Here is a 23788-nt window from a genome sequence, read left to right as displayed (position 1 = left end):
TTAGTCAATCCATCTTGTGTTGGGCCTTCCTCTTTCTAAAACTGAAGGCTCTTCATCGAAAGATTCTTCTTTGAAGGAATCTGTCATCCTTTCATCTCTTCTGTATAGTTCTTTAGTGTATTGTTTTAATCTTTTCTTGATTTTGTCCTGATCAGATAATCTGTCTCCGTATTTATCTTTCAGCATCCCTAGCCATGGTTTGAATTTCCTTTTGATTTCTTGGATCTTGTAGAACAGATCTCTTGTTCTTTTTTCGTTGTTCCCTTCTATTTTTCTGCACTGGTTATTATAATAGTTCTCTTTGTCTCTACATACAAATCACTGGGAAGCTGCATTTAGAATTCTGATTTGAGCTATGTCACCTTCTACTTTTGCTTCTCATTGATCTTTGGCCATTTTAAGAGTTTCATCAGTCATCCATCTGGGCTTTCAATTTCTTTTTGGCCAGGGGTCATTTTGTAGAAAAAGAGCTGCAGGAACTCATTAGCATAAGTCCTTTGCATATGCCACACCCCTTGATTGGGCCAAAATGGCCAGGAGTTGGCTGCTGCCAGATCAAGAGTGTTCTCCCACCTGGCAGTGGTCCGATCAGGGCCCTTTTGGCTGAAACAGGCCCCAAACAGCTCAAAATGGCCATTTTTGGCACGTTTTGGCCTGGATTGGGCCCAAAATGGCCCAGATCGGGTCACTGCTGGGCAGTGGAGGGGTCCCGAGCCAGGCACCAACCCAATCCTGGCGTTGTTGGTCCTGATCCCAGCCGAAACGAGCTCCAAATGGCCAAAAACGGCCATTTGGGTGCCGTTTGGGCCCGGATCAGGGCTGAAACAGCCAGGACCAGGTCAGTGCCAAGCAGTGGAGGGTTCCTCCACCTGGCACCAACCCCATCCTGGCCGTACTAGCCCCAATCCCAGCGGGAATGGGGCCAAAATGGCCAAAAATGGCCATTTTGGGCCCATTTCAGCCCGGATCAGGGCTGAAATGGCCTGGATCAGGTCGGAGCCGGGTGGGGGAACCCTCCCCTGCCTGGCACTGACCCAGTCCAGGCTGTTTTGGCCCTGATCCAGGCCCAAAATGGCCCAAAAGGGCTTAAAATGGTCTTTTGGGCACATTTCAACCTGGATCGGGGCCAAAATGGCCAGGACCAGGTTGGTGCTGGGTGGGGGAGCCTTCCCCCTGATCTAGGCCGTGTTGGCCGTTATCCGGGCTGTTATCTGGGCCGTTATCCAGGCCGTTATCTGGCCCGGATCAGGGGCGAAAGGGTCGGTTGGTGCCAGGCAGGGGTTCCCCCACCTGGCACTGACTCTATCCAGGCCATTTTGGCCTGGATTTGGGCCATTTTGGCCCCAATCGAGGCCTAAACGGCCCTAAAGTCTGGTGGGCAGGGCCACCTGACTTGGGGGAACTGCCAGAACACCGTTCTGGTTCATTCCCCCTCGAAATGAGCCCTGCTTTTGGCTACAGAAAAAGTCTTTTTGCATTCTTCTGTGATAAAGCTCTGGTTTCAACCCATAATTATTCTGGTTCACATTCAATTGAACTGAGTAATACAAATCTGTGATTTATATGTTCTTTAAAATCTTCAGGAATGTTATTTAGATTATATTTTGGCACAATGATTGTTTTAATGTGTCTCTTCACCTTTAGTGTTTCTCTTCAGTGAATCATGAATTGTTAATTTTTTGATATTAACAGTTTGTGGTTTGTGCCACAATCAGCTCCTGAACTTGTTTTAGCAGAGATAATAGGGATTCTCCATCTTCTGCTTCCAATTATGTAATCTGTTTGATTTCGGTATTGGTCATCTGGTGATGTTCGCATATACCTTTATCATTTGCTTGCCTGATGAATATGTTTGCAATGAACAAATTTTTGGTTTCACAAAATTCTATGATTTGCTCTCCTGCTTTATTTCATAATCCTAGTCCAGATTTTCCAGCAATATTTGATTCTGCTTTGTTTGCTACTTTTGTGTTCTAGACACCTGGTTACTACAAAGTGTTTTTAGAAAGTGGTTGGGGCCAGTTGGGGCTGTGATCCAGCAGGACTTCTGAATGGCCGCTAGGGATCTGATTGGCTGTGCAGATTAAAATAATATTGTTTGAACAGCAGCTGCTGCCACAGTGTTAATTTTATTCTCTCTCACTTTTCTTTTCCAGTGTATTTTAAAAATTACCCCTTTTCTCCCCTGAACTTGGGCTTTCCCTGTGTGGTTGGCTTCATCTTCTGTGGCAGCCATTTTGTGGCTGTGCCCACCACCCTTTATCAAAATTCCAGAGGTGCCCACCAAGAGAAACAGAAGTCCCTCTCCAGATACTGCCCGCGAATCACGAGGAATTTCCCAAGCCAGAGTTGTCAGCCCTAACCAAGGATAAATCAATAGAAACAAGCCCTGATCAGTTGCTAATAGAATAATCGAAGTAGTTCTAAAGGCAGAGGCTAAGGGTCAGTATAACAAACTCCAGACTCAATTGGGGCAGAGCAGTTATTTTATTTATTGATTGATTTGTCCTGTTCAGTTTTTCACTTGTTCCAACCATCAGAAAAGAATCAAAAGATCTAAATCAATTAAATGGATTCAGTCTTCCGCTATTACAAGAAGTTTGTAGAAGACAAACTTCCCTTTCCAACAGCACCTCCCTGTGACTCGTGGAAAGCCACTGTGACGACCCTTGCTCTTGTGCAAGTTGAATCTGAATTCATAGAGCTTGCTCATGAGAATTAGGGGGCAAGTTTCTCCAGTTTTTTTTCCATAGGGCCCTCCCCCCCACACACACAAACAAATCTCATCACATAATATTTTGTTTAGGAGGAACTTTTTGGGAGGGGCAGAAGAGGTTGCTTTGTAAAAAGGAAAAGAAAATCAGCAATTTGTAGAAGGTGGAATAGCTTTATAAACACTTGGAATTTCTTAGCTAAAATCTTTATGGTGCATTATTCCTTCTGAGTGTATTGTTGACTTTGGGCAGGATTCAAAGAACAGTGCAATAACTTCTGTATGTCCAACATGACTTTGTGCTTGTATTTGTTAAAGAGCAGCACTGTGTGCTACATTCAGGGCTTTTTTTCAGCTGGAACGCAGTGGAACGGAGTTCCGGAACCTCTTGAAAATGGTCACATGGTTGGTGGCCCCGCCCCCTGATCTCCAGACAGAGGGGAGTTGAGATTGCCCTCCGTGCCGCTCCAGCGGCCCCGCCCCCTACCATGTGACCATTTTCGCTGAGGGCAACCCACTGAGTTCCACCACCTCTTTTCCCAAGAAAAATAGCCCTGGCTACATTATAAGCTGATATAGTATAGAGACACGTGGTTCAGGGAAAATGTTAAACTTTACAAAGGGCTGAACCTTTGACATATAAAAAATAGCTTTCTGAATTCTATTTAATATACTCAAGGAAATTATGAGCTAAATACTAGAGTTGATACATGTTGTCATGTATTCTTTGATCCCGGAATATGCTTCTTCATTTCCCAGACCAAATTTCAAGGGAATTCTTTACTATACACTTACCCATAAGAAAATAATTGTTTTGTTTACAGTTTGGTTGTTTTTTAATGCTCCATATCCTCAGTACAGTGAAAAGTGGCTCAGCCAGCACAGTGCACAAAAAGGTCATTTTCCAAGGTTATCAAGATAGCACTTTCAGAACGCCTGTAGTTAAAACGGAATATGAAGATCACCTTGGCATCCTTGGTCCCATAATTAGAGCTGAAGTAGATGATGTTGTCCTGGTAAGTCCATTTCTTGTTTGAATAAGGGGGAAATTAATGTAGGTTAAACGGTGTCATCTGGGAAAGATGGATTTCCTTTTAGTCTGTATATGAAGCATTACTAAATCATTACTTGAAGATTTTGTAACTTGCAGTTAAATTCTAGATATGGAAATTATTGATATAGTACAATAACAGAATTATATCTGAAGCCTGAATTACCTTGAAACCACTTTGAAATTATGCACAAATATGCTTTCAGTGGGTTGGATCCCAAAAACTTGTGTGTGGAAGGAATATAGTTACTGTACAGATTGTGCACATGAAAGTATTTGTGCAATGCTATAATAGCAGTTCTTTTGTTTCTGCTTGTGCAAGATACTGTGCCAAGTAGAAATACATATTGAGATCCACTAGTTTCATTTTTCTTACATAATACTCCAGTGTAAAACTGTAGTTCCTTGAACAGAAATTCCCTTCCACGTATAGAAGGGTACCTCTGATCCATCTAACACAAAGTTGCATGATTCTCTAGTGGTGGAGATCACTTAGAAGAGCATTGCTCAAGGCTAGAAGGAAAGAAAAAAGAAAAAGGAGTCCCGGAACAGTTATTGCCCAGCTGATCTCTCTAATCAAAGAGACCAGCAAGTTTCCTTTCTGTTTTGGTAGTCCATCTCTTGAATTTGTCAAATGGGGATGAATGAAATTTCCACTGACCTCAATATAGGATTATGGTACTACCATAATACTTATGAATGATTTACATCTCACTAATTAGTAGAAAATTACAAAAATTAATAAGAACTCTATCCATCTTAAACAACTTGGATACTGTCAGAAAACAAGTAGGACTATCATTTATGATTTTCTTTGGAGTAGCCACTGTCTGAGAGGACAAAATGCTAGCTAAACCATGACCTATGCTCAGGTCATTCTGTTCGGCCAGCCAGCTGTCCACATCCCATAACAAGATTGCAAGAATTATATTATATGTATTGTCGAAGGCTTTCACGGCCGGAGAACGATGGTTGTTGTGGGTTTTCCGGGGTGTATTGCCGTGGTCTTGGCATTGTAGTTCCTACTACAATGCCAAGACCTCTGGCGAAACGTCAGGAACTACAATGCCAAGACCACGGCAATACAGCCCGGAAAACCCACAACAACCATTATATTATATGTTTTTGTATATGTATTTTACCTTTGATTTTAATTGTTTTAGTGATATGTGTGTGTTCGTTGGTTTTAATGGTTTTTAAGGCATGGTAAAATGGAGAGGAGAATGATGAACGCCACTTCGGGTCCCCATTGGACAGAAAAGCAGGGTATAAATAAAGTAAATTGTGTGTGTTTAATAGTTAGCTGCCTTGGTGTCCCTGATGGGAACAAAAAGGCTGGGTATAAATTTTGCAAATAAATTCTCCTCCTTCAGTTGCTACAAAGTAGTGTGTGAAAATTCCATAGTATAAGGAACTTTTCTACTTAAATCACCATCTAGACTTGAGCTGTTTGGAGCAAGACCATAATTTTTAAAAAGCTATTTAGGGAGGGGTGCTTCTTCATCACTGATAATTACTCTCTCTTCAACTCTCTAGGTTCACTTTAAAAATTTGGCATCCAGGCCATATTCTCTTCATGCCCATGGACTTTCTTATGAGAAATCTTCTGAAGGCAGAAGCTATGATGATCAGTCTCCAAAATGGTTCAAGAATGATGATGCAATCCAGCCAAATGGCACCTATACCTATGTCTGGCATGTAACCAAACGGTCAGGACCTACACAAGATGGGAATGTTTGTAGGACCTGGGCCTATTACTCTGCTGTAAACCCAGTAAGACAATAATTTTAAAAGGAACAGTACTGTATATTACTCTCAATGAGACTGCAAATGCTTTTGTTCAACCTTATCAATTTCATACTTGGCTTGCTTTGCAAATATAACTTGTATTTGAGATTTTCCTATATGTGAAACAGGGAAGAATGGCCATGTTATGTCTTTCATGAATCTTTGCACCAAAATGAATCAAAATGATATTTTTAAAATATATCCTGTTTGAGGCCTGCAATTTGTGTCCTTTGGAAACAAATTTGCAGAACCTCTTTCTTTATCATTAATACTCTGTTTTGGTTTTGCAGGGAAAAGATATACACTCTGGCTTGATTGGGCCAATTTTGATCTGTAGAAAAGGAATGCTTAACAAGTACAACAAGCTGACAGATATGCGGGAATTTGTTCTACTGTTTATGACCTTTGATGAAAAAAAGAGCTGGTACTTCAATAAACAGGCCAAGAAGACTTGTTCAGACAGAACTGCTGATGCTGACAGATGCTATACGTATCCTGGTATAGATGCTTACATTTATCTTCTATAATGGTGGGAAAAAAATAACTCAGGCTTTAATGACGGAAAACAGACAGGGACATCGCTACATTTTGTGTACACAAATCACTTGCGTGTGACTTTTTATGTGCTGTTACTTAAGTTCGAAATAGCAGTAATTTTACAAACACAAATCCCCATTTTCTCTATTGTATCATCACAATCCGTCCCACGGTTGCCTCGTACCTTGCACCCACTTCAGACTGATTTGGTCGTTTCTTCCTTCATTTCTTTTCCTGTTAGACTTTTAAGCATGTCTACATTCACTAATTTAATACACTGTTAAAACAAAAACTGTTATTAACTTGCTTTGCAATGTATTGATTACAGTCCACTTCTTCCAGCCTTCCAGAAGAATGCTACACTCTTTGTGACTGAAAGATGGGCACAATTCTGCTGAAGTTAAGCATGTGTAAGCTCCTTTCTATTTCAGCAGGACAATAAATAATTTCTTCAACTCATGTTGAAATAGAAGGAGTGGAAGTACTTAAGGGAGGTATATAAATTGAATATCATCATCATCATCATTATTAATAATAATACTGTCAGGATTGTACTCACTTTGATGATCCACATCCACACTCTGAGATTTATAAAGCTAAGACTGATAGTTTTCCAAACATTTGGATATTATAGCTGGCAAGAAGTACAGATTCTGGCTACTACATTTGGGAACGATGACTCCACTGAGGAAACCGTATTCTGTTCCATGACAGCCAGTGTGGTGTAGTGGTTAATGCATTTCACTAGGCTCAGCAGGATCCAGATTTGAATACATACTCTGCCGTAGAAGCTTGCTGAGTGACCTTGGACTAGTCACATACTTTCAACCTAGTCTACCTCACAGGGCGGTTGTGAGGATAAATTGGAGGAGAACAATATAAGATACTTTGGGTCTCCTTTGGAGAGAAAGGCAGGGAGAAGTAAATAATTAAATGAAAATGATGACTATTCAGTGACTTTGAAATTCCTGCATATTTAAGTTAGGTGCTTCCATCAGAATCTTCAAACTCTTACCTTCTCTTCAGTAGCTTTGGACATGACGATAAACAGAAAAATTACTGTTTTAAATACTATTTCCATGAAAACAATACTATATAAAACTCCATACATAAATTCAGAGCTTACGTACATATTGCTGCCATTCTGTAGTCACTCTATTAGCTGTCCATCAGATACTGGACTCAATTCAAGGTATCTACCCCTACAAAGCTGTTCATGGTCTTGACCCCTCATCTCTGCAGGACTCCCTCTCTCCCTATGTTCCACCATGACAGCTTTGCTTATTCGAGCAGTATCTTCTGTAGGTGCCACCATACAAATGAGCAAAATCAACAACTGCCGGTACACATGCATTCTCTGTCATGGCCCCCACCTTTTGACGAAGTCAGGAGGGTTCCCACTGTCCTAGCTTCCTGCAAACTATGCAAAACCTAATTATTCAGAAGGGCTTTTTAACACAGGGCTTGTACTGTAATAAAATAGTTCAGAAAGATGCTTAGATAAAGGAATAGGGACTGTGGACTATATTTCTGTGTACTGTCTGGCACTCCTGCTATGTAATTTCTGCATTGTTTAGCATGTTGCATTTAAATGATTTAAGCATTTCTGTTTTGTTTTAGCTGTTTCAGATTTTTGCTCATTTTTAGATTTCTTTAATCCAAACTTTATTGCATCGCTTATTGGATTTTCTATCTTGTTGATCATATAGACTTATACTGTGTACTGTGTCTTGAGTCTCAGTGAGAAAAGTGGACTATAAACAATGTAAATAAATAAAGGGAGATATTTTGATTTAATGTCTTTCATCTTTGCCAAAATGTTTTCTTTTCAGCTATTAATGGGATCCAGTACCAACTGCCTGGGTTGCGAATGTATAAGGATGAGATGGTTCATTGGCATCTGCTGAACATGGGTGGACCAAAAGACATTCATGTCGTTCACTTTCATGGTCAGACATTTACAGAACAGGGAATGGAAGATCGTCAGCTTGGCGTCTACCCGCTTCTTCCTGGTAAATGTTGTCCAATCCATGTGCTGAAGTAAATGCTGTTTTATGTACTGCTAGGATAAATTCAGTCAATTCAGTATGAGCTGTCTATCTGTTGGCTTATTGCAACAACAGCAGATTTTGCTTCCACTTCAGTCACTAATCTTCTCTATTGCACTGACAACCTGTTTTTTTCTTTTCTGTTATCAAGTCTCTTTTTGTTTCAATGCCTGTGTTTATCTGAGACAACATAATCAGTATTAAGTAACTTTATTGATCAGGGATAAAATTCTTACTCCTGTATTATTCCCATGTACAAAATCTCACATATAGTAGAGAATATCAAAATAGTGAAACACCCTACTTCTCTCTCTCTCTCTCTCTCTCTCTCTCTCTCTCCAACACCTTGTATTGTCCTCAAGATAATCTTTTTTAGATTGTAACATCTTGGGAGGCAGACTTGGCAAACTTGGGAGAGTTTGCTTATGCAACTCTTCAATTGCTATGTGCACTGATTATGTAATAAATGCTGTTTCTGTGCTACCTCATAACAATAATAATTTATAGCCTGGTTTTCCTCCATCAGGACATTCAAGACAACATGCCTTGGGTTTCTAGGGGTCTCATTTGTAGGCACTAACAAGACCCATGTTTGCTTAGCTGCTGCATGGTGGCCGTATCATGACATGAGTCCTCCAACCATATATACAAATACTTTCTCTCTCCTTTCAAGGTTCATTTCGCACTGTTGAAATGAAGCCATCAAAATCCAGTGTGTGGCTCTTGGACACAGAAGTTGGTGAATATCAGCAAGATGGAATGCAGACTACTTTTCTTGTTGTTGATAAAGGTAACAAAAGCTTAATCCATAACTTTCATAGCACGGTCAGGAAGCACTGTGCTATCTCATGGCTATGTGTATTTCTGTTCTCCCCACTCCCCCATCCAGAATAAGTGAGGAGGCAGAGGACAAGAAGGGGACTAGTATGTGTTAGCTGGTAGCCGTTAAATTAGAGATTCAGCTGTGGAAATTAAGATACTCAATGAAGATAAATGCTTCAAAGAAAAGGAGGCTTTATTTACACAAAGCAGAATGCAAGAATTGCAGGGCCAGCCTACTTATTGCTTTAAATGCATGGCAGCCTCTTCCATAGTCCTCTTTCCCATGTCTCTTGGCCAGGGATTTTTTTCTGGGAAAAGAGGTGGTGGAACTCAGTGGGTTGCCCTCGGAGGAAATGGTCACATGGCTGGTGGCCCCACCCCCTGATCTCCAGACAGAGGGGAGATTAGATTGCTCTCCGTGCCGCTGAGCAGTGCTGAGCGGCGCGGAGGGCAATCTCAACTCCCTTCTGTCTGGAGATCAGGGGGCGGGGCCACCAGCCATGTGACCATTTTCAAGAGGTTCCAGAACTCCATTCCACCGTGTTCCAACTGAAAAAAAGCTCTGCTCTTTGCAACATTTTGTTAAAACTGATATGACATGATATCATTGTCCTTAGTGTCCCACATACTTTTCAAGTGATTGTCAATAGATAACACTGAGTGCAGTGATACAGGGTTGGCAGGTCTCCTGGAGGCCAAGTGGGGGACAAGGTGGTGGGTACGTACCTAATGCCTGCCCATTTTGATTGAATCCCTCTGCCCTTCTCCCCTGCCCCTGCCTGCTACGTCAGCAGTGGTGGAAAGTGGTGACTGTTGGCAGCTGGGGCTGGGGGATCCCTTGTCCCCAGTGGGGGCATGGCAACCCTATATGATATCACATCGATGAAAAAGCACTTTGCTTTGTTATCAGAAGACAATGTGGGAAACCAATAGCCAAAAGGCTTGGATTCTGCCTAGAATTTACATGGATGGAAGGAGGGTGTGATTTTCATTAATTCCCTCCTCCTGTGAAATACCTCTGATTCCCCTCCAAGGTATTTCTGGACGTCCCTGTCCTCTGGGGACTGCATTTGGGGGGGCATTTGGGGTTGCCTGGGTGGGGGGATTTCTGTCCTTGAGGTATCCAAAGCTGCAATTTGTCCTTTAAACTAAAGTACTTATATAGAGATTTCTATTGAAATAATACCGATCTCTGTGAATTCTAAGTTTGGCTGTCTTGGTCTACATGAACAGGCCTGTAGCTTGGCCTGACAAACCTGATGGCTGATCCATGACAACAGAGGTCTGAATCGTTCTTGAAGGCTGCCCAACTCAGTCAGAGGAAGAAAAGTCAACACTGAAGGAATTATTGATAAATGAATCTGGGCAGAGAGAGACAGAGAATTGAAAAGAGCTGTGAATTGGCTGGAAGTGAAATATCTCATATTGCAATTGCTATCTTTGGGGAGTAGCAGCAGTGAGCTGCCTGGCTTTGGGCATGAACTCCATGTACATTTGTAAATAAGCGAACGCTGCAAAAAACACCATGGCTCAAATTCAGTGATGAGCAAGTGGAAACATAAACAGTGCAGTTCTGCTTGCACAAGACCTTGTGCCACCAACACATCCATCCCTGTATATTATAAAGTGCCTGGGAATTGGTTGCACAGCTTCATGCAGAAGTGAAAACATGAGTGAGGAGACAATAACTTTGACTTAGTGCAAGAGCTCTAGCACAAGAGGAAATTCTGTACTGGATCCAACCCCATAACTCTTTGATATTCTTTCATCCCACGGAAACAAAAACTTGTAGTACTGTTCACGGAAACAGGGAAGTGCTACATAGCCAGTGCTTTTTCTGTTTTAAAAAGAGGTGCCATATAGGAGGGCTGGTTCTGGTCCCACTGCAGCCTCATATGCTGTTTCTCACACTATGTTCAAGGGTCTCCCAATCGTCAGTAGTGGTACAGACTACAGAAATGTGCACAGCTCCCATAAATTTTACAGGTGAGCTTCCCAGTGCCAGCATGGTGTCATGGTTATTGTGTCAGACTAGGATCAGGAGAGACCAGGTTTGAATCTCCACTCTGCCACGGAAACTTTCTGGGTGACTTGGGCCAGTCACACAGCCTAGCTCACAGGATTGTTATGAGGACAAAATGGAGGAGAGGAGGGCAATGTAAGCTGCTTTAAGTCCTCATTGGGGAGGAAGGCGGGATATAAATGAGATAGATTAAATAGGTTCCATTTATGTTCCAAATGTGCTTTGTGTACATGTCTTCCTGCAGGGACGGTCCAGGTAAGGTTCTCAGTGGGGTTTTATATGTTCAAAAGATGATTTGAGATTACTCCCTCCCCTCTGTTATTTTGTAAAATAAGGTATAAGGTTCCCAAGCCCTAGAAATATGGCTAGTAAAATATCTGTGATCCTTCTCTACAGAATGCAAGATACCTTTGGGCCTGGCAGGTGGCATTATACAAGATTCTCAAATAAGTGCTTCTGGACATAAAAGTAAGTTGAATGTTGCTGCTATGGAACACACTTTTATTCCACCCTTCTTCCAGGAAACCCAGGACAGCATACATGAGTTCTCCCTGGTGGTGGAGAGTGCTGTCAAGTCACAGTTGACTTATGGTGACCCCTGCTGGAGTTTTCAAGGCAGGAGACTAACAGAAGTGCCTTACCATTGCCTGCTTCTGCAACCCTAGTATTCATTGGAGGTCTCCCATTCAATTACTAACCAAGGCTGACCCTGCTTAGCTTCTGAGATCTGAGAAGAGCAGGCTTGCCTGGGCTATCCAGGTCATGGCAGGTTCTTCCTACTCAGTGGGTATTGGGGGCCTGCTGAATTTACCTGTACCCTCTCCGGTGAGAGGCATCTGAAGGCACAGCATTGTCTCTGGTAGAATGTTCTCCCCACTACAGTCTGCTTGGCCTCAGGCTTGTTAAGTTTTAAGTGTTTTTGACACTGTATGGAAATGCCTGCCCTTGTCCTTGCCACTGATTGTACTAATCTCACACTATGTAATCCACCTTGAGTCTCAGTGAGAAAGGCAGAATAGAAATGACATGACATAAAATAATAATAATAATAAACATTTGTTTAGCCAGGCATATAGTTAATGTTTATGTTTTATAACTCTGTACTTTTGCTTTTCTTCTGGATTTCATCTCTTCTAATTGTAACTGCTGTGATAGTGTTTGCTACTGTTGTTAAATTGCTCTTAATGCGGTTACTTTCAGCATTTTGTTTTAGTTTTTGGTTGCAACTTTTGAAATGGAGAAGAAGGAAATGATTTAAATAAATAATTTCCATGGCACTACATGCCACTTCTGCAGTTTATTCAACGTGACAATATTTTCACTTACAAGTTTTCTCTATAGTTAGCACTAGTTATCATCCATAATTCCAGAACTGACAAAGCACCAACAATAACAAAGACATACATTAATTAGTAGGCATGTATGTGCGTGTGTTATGTGCCATCACATCGCCTCTGACCTATGGTGACCCCACGAATGAAAGACCTCCAAAACATCCTGTCATTAACAGACTTGCTCAGATTTTGCAAACTGGAGGATGTGGCTTCTTTTATTGAGTCCAGCCAGTTTGGTATAGTGGTTAAGAGTGGTGGGACTCTAATCTGGAGAACCGGGTTTGATTCCCCACTGTTCCACTTGAAGCCAGCTGGATGGCGTTGGGTCAGTCACAGCTTCCCGGAGCTCTCTGAGCCCCACCCACTTCACAGGGTGATTGTTGTGGGGATAATAATAACACACTTTGTAAACCACTCTGGGTGTTAAATTGTCCTGAAGGGTGGTATATAAATCAAATGTATATAAATAAAATGTTATGATGTTATTATCTTGCTTTGAGTCTTCCTCTCTTCCTATTGCCTTCAACTTTTCCTGGCATTACTGACTTTTCCAGAGAGTCTTGTCTTCTTATGATGTGACCAACGTATGATAGCTTCAGTTTTATCATTTTAGTTTCTAGGGAGTATTCAGGCTTGATGTGACCTAGAACCCAGTATTATAAAGAACTCAACAGGGCATGTATGTGAATGTGTCCTAAATTACACTCAAGAACATTCTTTAACTCTTACCATTGTGTATCCCTTAAAAATGTCTATTATTTTCTCATGAAAACTTAGTCAGTTTCAAGACATGCAAAAAGATTACAACTTTTCTATATTCTTTTATTCTTACAATTGTCCTCTCTTCTTTTTGTCCTTACCCAGTTTACTGGGAACCAAAACTGGCCAGATTAGACTATACTGGGAGATACAATGCTTGGAGCGCTGAGAAGAAGGAAAATGGTTCCTGGATCCAGGTATGATTTTGGCATGATTTTGGCTGTTTTTGTTGCAGGATATTCTAGCAATGCTGTGATTTGAGCAGTTTACATTGTATTGACCTGGGGTCATGCATAATGCATATTTTAATAAGAATCATAGGTACTAGTTGGGTTGAAGCCAAAGGGGTAAATACACTTGTTGGGTGCACTGAAGCATTTTTAGTAAGGAGAAAGTATTTATTTATTTTGTGCATTTTATATTGTCCCTTCCCTCAAGGGGCTGAGGGTGGCATACAACAAGCTCCCCTCCTCCAGTTTATCATCAGAGCAACACTATGAGGAAAGGATAGTGACTAGCCCAAGTTCAGTTAGTAAACTTCCGTAGCAGAGTGGAGATTTGAACCTGGGTCTCCCAGAGCTGAACAAGAAAGGTAAATGAAGTAAATAGATAATTAAATAACCACTGCACCATGCTGACTGTCTCATGTAGAGAACTATTTGATACTCTAATACAAAGTCTAGGAGAAGCCAAATCTAGAAGACTAGTTCCGGTGTGGTCGTCTACGTTCAAGATAGATTAATTCCAGCTGTAACAGATGCAATTAAGATCAACTATTCACTCAGTAATTTTTAGGACTGCATAATTGCAACATGGCTGGAGCCATATGCTGCTCCAGTAACGTTTGAAAGAAAGAATCAGTTGGAGTTCCCAAAGATTATATGAGCATGGGCCATGTCAGCCTTACCTCTTCTGGGCCTCTGGATTTATGGGATGGCGCAGACTTCATGGATTGGACCTGTGATAGTGTTTTGGAATGCCGAAGGGGGTGATGGTGGTGGATCATTTGAGCAGTGTAGGTCTACACAAGGTCTGACCAACCAAACTTTACAAAGCTCATCAGCCATGTATTGATGCTCCACCACCACCAGCTCCTCAATAAATTCCCGTGTTTTCTGCCTGCTTATGACTAAAAAACAAGGCAGAAGGATTGTAAAGCATCTGGCAGGCCACAGTACAAGGCTTATGGTGTTTGGTGTGGGGTGTCACAAGTTGTGGGCATGAGGCCAGAGCACTGACTAAGATGTCCTATGATCTCTTCCAGCTCTAAGATTTTGCACTATGTTAGACAAAAAGAGATTCAGTCTTCATGGTGATGATGAGGGCTTTTCCATCTTTTTATACCCCATGACTATGATCCAAAGAACTGGTTTTTTTTATGTATGCCTGGGAGGTAGCCTGCATCTTGTGCAAGCTTTGACTTTTTTGCCCTTTGAACTTGAATGAATAAGGAACTAGAAATGTGTTGCCATAACAAAGACCTTTTTTTGTCTAATGGCATACTATTCTTAATAAATTATTTAATTGCTGTAATCATGGATAATTCTAACAAAGAAATTGACTACCATGTTAGACAGCAATTAAGGCCAAACTGATGGGTTGGAATCTGCATGTATTTATTGACATCTCTGCCCATTCATATGACCATGTTTAATTGGGAGGAACCTATTATTTACAGTGTGGGGTTAAGAAGAGACCCGCCCCCCTCCTTCACAGTTTGAAGAATTTTCCCCTACTCCAGCTCCAGTACCAGCAGTGAGCTGGGTTGACAGAAAATTGCTTCAAAGAGTTTAGTGAAACAAGGTAAAGCAGGGATGGGGCTTCTCTCCCCACATCTGCCTCTTCCATTTTCAGTACAGAAAAGAGTAGGACCCCCCCCCCCTGCTCCACTGTCCACGTGAATGGCAGGATCTATGCATTCATAGATCAGCATGTGTCAAGTGACAGCGGTTTCTCCCATAAATATGGTCAAGGATACCTGCATGAGAGAACTGAACTGTAGAATGATATGCATCTCTTTCTTTTGTTGCCGTACAGGTGGACCTCCGAAGAGAAGTTCTAATCACAGGGATTCAGACCCAGGGAGCCAAGGAGTTAACAAAACACTTGTATACAGAAGAATATTTTATTGCTTACAGCAAAAATGGAAAAAGGTGGAGAGCTTTCAGAGGAAACAGTACAGGGACACAGAAGGTCTGTATGCTCACTGGATTTGAATCACAGATTCATCCTATTTTCCGTTCCTTCATGCCATCAGCTCCAGCTTTCCCTATTCACCTTTCCTTCCCACACTGGTGCCCCTTGCAGCTCTCCTTCACCCCCTCCTCCCCTGCCATCTACAATTTAATAATTTATTAAAAATATTTCTACCCCACATTCCTCTTGGTTCAAAGGGTTTACAGTAATAATTGAAACATTACTAATCAAACCAAAGTAAAATAGCAAACCCCAAATACTCCTCTCCCCCACCTAAAAGATACCTGCTGCCCATAGCCCATCAAATGCCCTGCCAAACATAGAAGGCTTGCAGCGCCTTTTGAAGCTATCCAATAATGGGGCTCCCCTCCCCTCTTCAAGGAACCTATCCCACACCAGTGGGACCCATGAAAGAGAAGGCCCAGTTTCTGGTTGAGGATGCCAGGCAGGCCACCCGAAGTAGGGGAGCAGCTGGCAGCTGGCATCCTGAAGATCGTTGTGTCTGTAGGCAACACTTCCTTGTTCCACATGCTCCAGTTAGCTATAAGCAACCTAAGCAATTATGCAAGAAGAGGAAGGCCTCTCTCCCAAGGTTGGGAGCAGGACCAACAACAACTAGAGGATACTTCTCTCATGTCTACCACCCTCGTCGCATACACATGGAGCTGTAGTTTGTCACAGATCCATCATAAGGGCCAAACTAAATGGGTACACCGTCGTCATTTTAAAGTGATTTTAAAATGCCACGAGGGTGACCGTTTTGACACTTGAAAAGGCATAGGGAGAAGGGAGAGTTCCATGCTGTGGGCCCAGTCAGGATTGGGACCTCATGGCATTTGATTAGCTTTTAAACTGTGTCGATTTAATTAAACTTTCAGCTAAGCTCATGCAGATCTTTAAGCTACCTGTACTCAGCCCCTTATTTTCCTGTCTCATTTCTCAGTCAGACACTAGGATGCTTCATTAATAGATATCCAAAAACTTTCTGTGGTGCTACTCACTCCGTGGCTTGCAGAGAGCCACACTTGCTGTTAGCCCAAAGAAACACATTTACTCCCATCACCAGCCACAAGCCCCACCAGACAGGCTCTTTTGGAAGCTGAATGATTAGCCAGTTGGACAGGTATTGCAGTTTTGTTATCTTGGTGTTCTCTCTGAAGCTTTTCTCCCATGGAAAGCTCACAAAGAGTGCGCTCTGCTTTCAAAACAGTAGAGTCCAGTAGCACCTTTAACGTATATTTTCTTTATACCCTCCATGCATCTGACAAAGAGAGCTGTGGTTCTCGAAAGCATATGCTACAATAAAGTTGGTTAGCCTTAAAAGTGCTACCAGACTCTTTACTGTTTTGCAACTACAGACTAACACGGCTAACTCCTCTGGCTCTGCTTTCTGTGGCCAGTTCTGCTCTGGTTGTTTGCTGGGAAGTTTTTTGTCTGCCAGTGCGTTCCTGCAGCAATCCAAGTCTTTAGGGTTAAAGTGCTGCCTTAGCTTCTATCTGGAGTGGCTGTTTGGATTACTGGAGTTGATAGTTATATTAATCAGTCTTTTGGGGTTCTGCTTCAGCAAATTAATGGAGTTGCCTTCTGTGGCTCCCCTGGGATCAGAGGAACGCCAGGCATGGAAGCAGACTTTTCATTTGTATTTGAAGGTTTTGTTTTCTCTCTTTTTTTTCTGGTTTGCTTCTTATGTCTCTCATTGGCGGTCCAATCTTGACTCCAAACTTTCTTTTTTAGGGCTGCCCCTTCATTCCTTCTGTCTGTTGGCCCATGGGCTGCCAGATTATCCTTAGACAGAGCAGTAGAGACATTAGACTGTCCGTTGCTCTTGGCAGGGCTCTATGCTGTTTTTTGATATTGTACTCCCTTTTATATTTCCATCTTATTTTCGTCGACTGACAGTCCCCAATTATTGGAGGGCTTTTCAGGCTTAATACTTTCCCCTCTGCTGTTTTCGCAAGCAGATTCCAAGGAGTACCCTGCTTGGATAGATTATGCACATGTGGGCGCGTGGTGCAACTGAACCCTTATCTCATACTTTCTTTGATTGTGCACTGAATGCCCCTTTGATACCGCTGGTGATAGCTTCCAAGGCCATGCCCAGTTTTCCTGAAACATGGAGCAGACGCCATGTTGGCAAACAGTGCTCAGAAGAGCCACTGGTGGCATGTCAGAGTCCCCCATGAGGCTCCCAAGTCACTGAGTATTACTGCTCTATGTCATCACATAAATTCTGGTCCTTGCCTAGCTATGGATTGTCATTGTCAAAATAGGGGAGGGCTAGGTTTGTGGCTGAGTGGTGGAGCATCTGTGTGGCATGAGAATGTCCCAGGCTTGATCACCGCCATCTCCAGTTAAAAGGATCAGGTATACAATACTGACCACAATGGACCAAGGGTCTGATTCAGCTTCATGTGTACAGCCAGCCACATAATATAAAGACAATGCTAAAAAAATTCTGCCCTGATCCTGCTACAATGATCTTCACATAGGTCCAATGTGGATACAGATGTTCATCTTGCACAAGTATTTAAATTACCACTATCACTTGCATCTGGGAGGCTGCAAGAGAGAGGTGTTCCTAAAAGTATTTTGCAGTCAGTGATTTGTAAGTTTACAATAAAATGAACAAATATTGTATACTTATTTACGTATATTTCCCTTAGTTTTTTAAAGGGAACTCTGATGGCTCTGGAATAAAAGAAAACCACATTGACCCTCCTATAGTTGCTAGGTACATTAGGGTGTATCCAACAGCATGCTATAACAGACCTACTCTTCGTATGGAACTGCTGGGTTGTGAAATAGAAGGTAAGGCATGGAAATACATTTTGCTTATTTACTATCAGTCGAATGGAGAAGAGAAGTAGATAGATGGTTGCATAGATCCAAACATTAGCCAGCAAGCTTCCATTACTAAGATGGGTGTCACATAGCCAGTGTATGTCCTGGCTGCTGTTTCCTGATATTTCCAGATGCTAACAAATCATCTCAAATGTGTGTTGTCCTGCTGGGACAAGCCTGAACTTGCCATGAAGCACTGCTCTTGTTTCCCAAATCATGTCATGCCTTCAGGTAAGTTCCCAGCAGCCTAGTTTTCCTATAAGACTATAGCCAAGGCTGTGGTTTGAAGTGATTCTGCTTTCCATGCTGCACCTTTTGCCAACAAGGCAGAGAGAGAATTGCACTTCTAATCCTAGGAACTTCAGGCTGTGGGTCTTCTGTAACTAGCTAGGCTATAAGCACATGTCGGTGTTGTCTAGAGCAATTATCTAGTTACAAATTATGTGTTGCTTTTTATTTCTTTGACTGCATCATTATGTTCTTTGTGTATGTTCAGAGCTAGCATCAGCATAACCTGACATGGGGCAGCTGCCAGGGTCTACTGTCACAGTCTTCCCCTGCCACCTGTCCATGTGTCTTTCCATGCCCATTTGCTAGCAAGCCCTCCACCACCCATGCTCTCAGCTTCCTGGTGTTGATAGGGAAGTGCATGCAGGTGGTGCACCAGAGGTAGCACTGCTGGTGGCCACAGCACCAGCCAATTCTGTTGGGGAAAAGGCATGAATGTGGATTGGGCAGCTATGAGAAGCAGAAGTATTAATAGGTGGGAACACATACAGATATATGGTTGGAAAGGGAGGCACCTCAGATTTATACCAGGAACTCTAAACCTTTACCTGAAATACGTTTACCTGATGAAGGGAAAAAAATCCCTTTGGATTCCACTCAACAAGCTCCTCATAGACCTACATAGGAGCAAAAAAAGGTGCCCTGCTGTGGAAGCAGCAGCGAATGGAATGAAAATGGATAGGAATGGTGTCAACAAAACTGTTCCCATGAGACTCACTGTTTACTCTGCCCCACTCCTGCTCCTCTTTTATTCAAGGACAATTACACTACGCAACCACAGCCTGGCACATCCCTTTTCTCTTTCACAGCTGAGCAACAGTTAAAGGGACACCACCACTTAGCTGTGAAGAGGGGGGGGGAAATCCTATTAACGGTCTGAGGGAAAGAATGTGGGGCTTAGCTCTACCACCTCACTGAAGGAGGCCGAAGGAGAAACATCGCCATGGTCACTTCACCTGCGGTTACCCTTCACAACTCCTTTGAGTGCAATCCAAGGATGTTTTCCCCAAGGTGGAAGGAGCCAAAGGAAAAGGAAAAGGTCTCTGCTGAATACCACCTCAATCCAATTTCCATCCCTAAAAGAAAACATATTGAAAATTGGGAATTCACAGCTCAAATCAACATTTTAACCCCCAAATATATCACCAGTTCAATGGAAGCCAGGGAGACAGGAGCCATCAGTTAAGTAAAGGCCGCTGCTTCAATGGTTTTGAACAAGCATGTTCAGAAATCACATGTAAGAAAAACTGGCCAGGAGGAAGATTCCAGCCCTGCATTGGCACAGCTTTTGTGCTTTCTCTCACTTGCTTGCACCATAGACTCCTTTCCTAACTTCTGCTTTCAATCTATGAAACTTCTATTTGGAGCAAGAGATAGACAAAGAGTGACAAGTGGGAAAGGTTCCTATGTATTGCTGTGGGCATACGGTTCTTCCTTTCCTTTTCTTGTGGCAGAAACATTAAGTGAAAGGAACAGGCTAGATTGTAAAAGTGACAAAAACAAAGTTTCAGGTGACAAAATTGCTTGAAGAAATCAACAACAGAAATGTGGTTCCCAGGTTGGGTAATACATACTCCTTAAAGACTTTTATGATGCTTAGGAGTTCTAATGAGGATTTGTTGCTGTTTTGCTGACAGGCTGCTCTATGCCGTTGGGTTTAAAAAATGGGGATATTAAGGATACACAGATTACAGCTTCCTCCTATAAGAAGAATTGGATAAGTTCATGGGAGCCATCCCTTGCCCGCATCAATAACAAGGGGCGGGTGAATGCCTGGCAAGCAAAGGTAAAGATTAAAAACTGCAAATTTAAAGCTGCTGCTGCTGGTAGTGAACAATCTGTATACATTCTTTAAAAATGTTTCTATGGCTCCAATTGCAAGTGGGTTTAAACCATAAATAAGAGAAGACTGCAGCCAGTAGCTTTGAATTAAGGGTCAACTAAGCAGTATTTCATTGCTTTCCTTTAGTAAATATTTGATTTAGAGCTATTTCACATGCTATGGGTTGGACACCCCCGTTGAAAAATGCATGTGCACAAAGGAGGGAGGGAGGTGTTTCACCACTTCCACCCTTCTATGGTAGCCCTCCAACTCCCTCTCTTATGCTGATCCTCGGAGGGGTGGGGTCTCCATTGCCAAGGAACTGTGTGCTGCCGCAGGACAGAGGGGGGAGGGGGAAAATCATGCTCCGTGCATGATTTTACAAATTTTAGATAAGACCCAGCCATATGTATCAGCAAACCAGGTATGCCAGCAAGGGTACATGCTCTAGACTCTGAAGAATGTACCTTTAACAGTACATGTGGTGTTAAGCTCCTGTTTTGTCATGTTCATATTTCACCTTTTCAAGAACACAGAAATGAAATGTATAAAGAAGCCCTTTAGTAAATGCAATGAATTCTAATTTTTTTAATAAAAAGAAAAGATGCTTTAAATCTAATCCTATCTGATTTAGGATTACTTGATCTACCTATTTTTTTTTTACTAGAATCCCAGGGGTGCTCCAATGTGCTTATAAAGATAGAATGCATACTTAGGATTCTTTATACAATCAATACATAATATGTTTTCATTCTTCCTGAGAAACAACATAAATATTTTGCTGAATAAGACCACGATGCAACAGAATTGTTCACCCCAGCAATCAGCAAGTATTAGGTAGTCCACCAGATATTGGCCTTCAGAGCACAATTTATCTTTCACCCAACACTTATTTTAAGAGACAGATGCTAACTGTTCAGTGCCAAAAGGAAACTATTAAAGCCAAAATGGCAATCAGAAATTCTAAATACTGTATATATGTATTTACCTATCTTTCCCTGTGCTTGCTACTTGAGATCTTTTAGTTGGAGTCACCGGGGATTAAATTTGGGAGATTCATACAAAACGTGCTGTTTCACTGAACTGCAGTCCCTTCCCCAAAACAGGCGCTTTAAACTTCAGCTGTGGGGGGATTCTCTGCCTTATCCATGAAAACTTTAGTCTGGCTTAAAGGCTTGGTCATTTGTCTCTTCATCGTACATTCCCTGTCCCTATGGTTTTTCAATTTGTAATAGCAGTATCCACCAACAGGCAGCATTTTTAATCCTTTGATTATAATCGTTTAGGGAATTTCTGTAGAATTCAATAGATCATTTCCATATTTTGAATATTTACCAGTTCAGCTAATAAATGACACTATATGATTATTATTAATTCTATAGTCAAACAACAATAATCAGTGGCTGCAGATTGATTTCCTTCAACCTAAGAAGATAACAGCTATCATAACCCAAGGTGCTAAAACACTGACTACTGAAATGTATGTGAAAACATTTTCCATCCTTTACACTGATGATGGTTCAGCATGGAGGCCTTATTTGGATAGCTCAACTTCCATGGAAAAGGTGCCATTTCTTCTCTATGTATTCTTTTGTTTAAACTCAGGACTGTGTTAAGCTACAAAAATGTTGATCCCTTCCCCTACCCTTTACAAATGGAGTTAAGTCTCTCAGTGGTATGGTTGCCAACTTCCAGGTTCTCCTGGAATTGCATCTGATCTTCCGACCACATAAATCAGTCCCTCTGGAAGAAATGGCAGCTTCAGAGGGTAGGCTGTGTGGTATCATATCCCTGCTGAGCTCTCTGCCCTCCTCAGGCTCCATTCCCATATCTCCAGGAATTTCCTAACTCAATTTGGGTCGCTACCTCCCAACTGGGAATCAATAGTTACATGCTTCTGCATCATTGTGCAGGGACCATTCGCGTATTAGATATGGGTTTTTACAATTTATAATGTATCATATTAGGGTGCCTGGTTTGGAATCTCGAGACATGCAACCATTTTGTGTTTGGTTTTGCATGCCCTCCCCCACAAGCAGCAATTTTGAAGCAGCACTCAGGGGATGCCAAACTTTTTGAACCTACAGGCATTTTTGATACTCTGACACAGGGTGGTGGGCACAATGACAAAATGACTGCAACAGGAGGCAGAACCAAAAACAAAATGTCAAGGGAGTGAGGTAGGGTTGCCAACCCTGGGACTGAAAATTTCTGGGAAGGAGCCTGGGAAGGACAGGGTTGGGAAAAAGAAGGAACCTTAGCAGGTATAATGCTATATAGTCCCTCGGCCAAAAGCAGCCATTATTTTCAGGGAAACTGATCCCCAGAGATCTCCAGGCACCACCTGGAGGCTGGCAACGATAAAAGTTATGTATGACTCTAATACTAACTCTTCAACAATTTAGACAGCTCCACCTGGCCCTGCCCACTTTCTTAAAACCCTTGTTAGGTGCAATGGTGCCCATGGGCATCATGTTGGGGGGAGTGTCACCTGCATTACTAGGGTTCTCAGATCCCTATACCCTCCTAATGGGAGGGGGGACCCAGGATTTACCTGTTGTAGTCTCCTGGCATGTGCATGCTCCCGAAGAGGCTTTGAGCAGGGCTGATCCTGCGGCCAGCGCAATAATGTCATTTCAGGAAGTGACATTGCACCCCGCTGGGAGCACACCCGGTACACACGTTCCTGGGTTGCCTGATGGTGGTGAGTGATTGCTGGGAGGGGGGAGTTGCCACCTCCCACCGATTGCCACCTCTCCAGCCCCTGCTCTTCCCAGATCTACCCCTCAAATCTCCAGAAATTTCCCAACCTGGAGTTAGCAACCTCATTTATAGATTTTCTCTTATTTACTTAATGGTTGTGGCATTTGTTTATTAAATTGTTTCTCATTCACTCTACTGACTTGATAAAAAAGGGAGTTGTATGGGGATGGAGAGGGTGCTCTGGGCCCTCTCCAGTAAAGCCCTGGAACCAGAGTGGAGGTAGCCAGTTAAGGCCCTTGCCTCCACCAGGGCTAAAGGGGGCAGGACGGGGCCTTATGTGGCTATCCTTGGAAGGGGCATCATCTCTGCAGCAAACCTTGCTCTGCCCTTTTCTGTGACAAGAAAGCAGACATTATACGCTATTGTGTAAAGCTGAAACGTTCACTCCTCTAGGTGTCCTGTTGCAGAAATTCTTTGGCATATGTTCATACAGTATGCATTCTTTTTACAGACTCACTAATTAAATCTTCTCTGTTTACTTTCAGATATTCATGGGGAATATTAATAGTAATGGACAGGTCAAGAACTTTTTCAACCCACCTATATTTTCGAGGTTCATTCGCATTGTTCCCAAACTGTGGAATCAGAGCATTGCTCTTCGGGTGGAACTTTTTGGTTGCAATGTTTTCTAAGAGTTGGACAGGGGGCTGTCAAATTAAGAAGATCCAGAGCTTTAAATCTGCTGTTGCCAGTTGTAAAAAGAAGAAAACAACACTCTTGTCATGATTCTCTTCTGTATAATCAAAGCTCTTTCAGCTGTAGATTTGGAAATACCTTTGTAAATAAATATCAATTAAAAGACA

General features: G+C 42.2%; 1 protein-coding gene across 1 annotated transcript in view; it reads left to right on the top strand.

Annotated features, from left to right (window-relative positions):
- Positions 1-23788, top strand: part of F5 (coagulation factor V) — a 55137-nt gene extending 31349 nt beyond the window's left edge. The window contains exons 14-25 of the mRNA XM_054973431.1: positions 3570-3729; positions 5301-5537; positions 5843-6050; positions 7922-8101; positions 8811-8927; positions 11379-11450; positions 13181-13272; positions 15113-15268; positions 17935-18079; positions 20038-20186; positions 21605-21787; positions 23471-23788. Of these exons, the coding sequence (XP_054829406.1) occupies positions 3570-3729; positions 5301-5537; positions 5843-6050; positions 7922-8101; positions 8811-8927; positions 11379-11450; positions 13181-13272; positions 15113-15268; positions 17935-18079; positions 20038-20186; positions 21605-21787; positions 23471-23617 (1846 nt within the window). The 3' untranslated portion in view covers positions 23618-23788. The remainder of the gene's footprint in view (positions 1-3569; positions 3730-5300; positions 5538-5842; positions 6051-7921; positions 8102-8810; positions 8928-11378; positions 11451-13180; positions 13273-15112; positions 15269-17934; positions 18080-20037; positions 20187-21604; positions 21788-23470) is intronic.

This window comes from Eublepharis macularius, chromosome 3 (genome assembly GCF_028583425.1).
Source record: "Eublepharis macularius isolate TG4126 chromosome 3, MPM_Emac_v1.0, whole genome shotgun sequence".
Lineage (NCBI taxonomy): Eukaryota > Metazoa > Chordata > Lepidosauria > Squamata > Eublepharidae > Eublepharis > Eublepharis macularius.
This window is presented reverse-complemented; position numbering and strand designations above follow the sequence as displayed.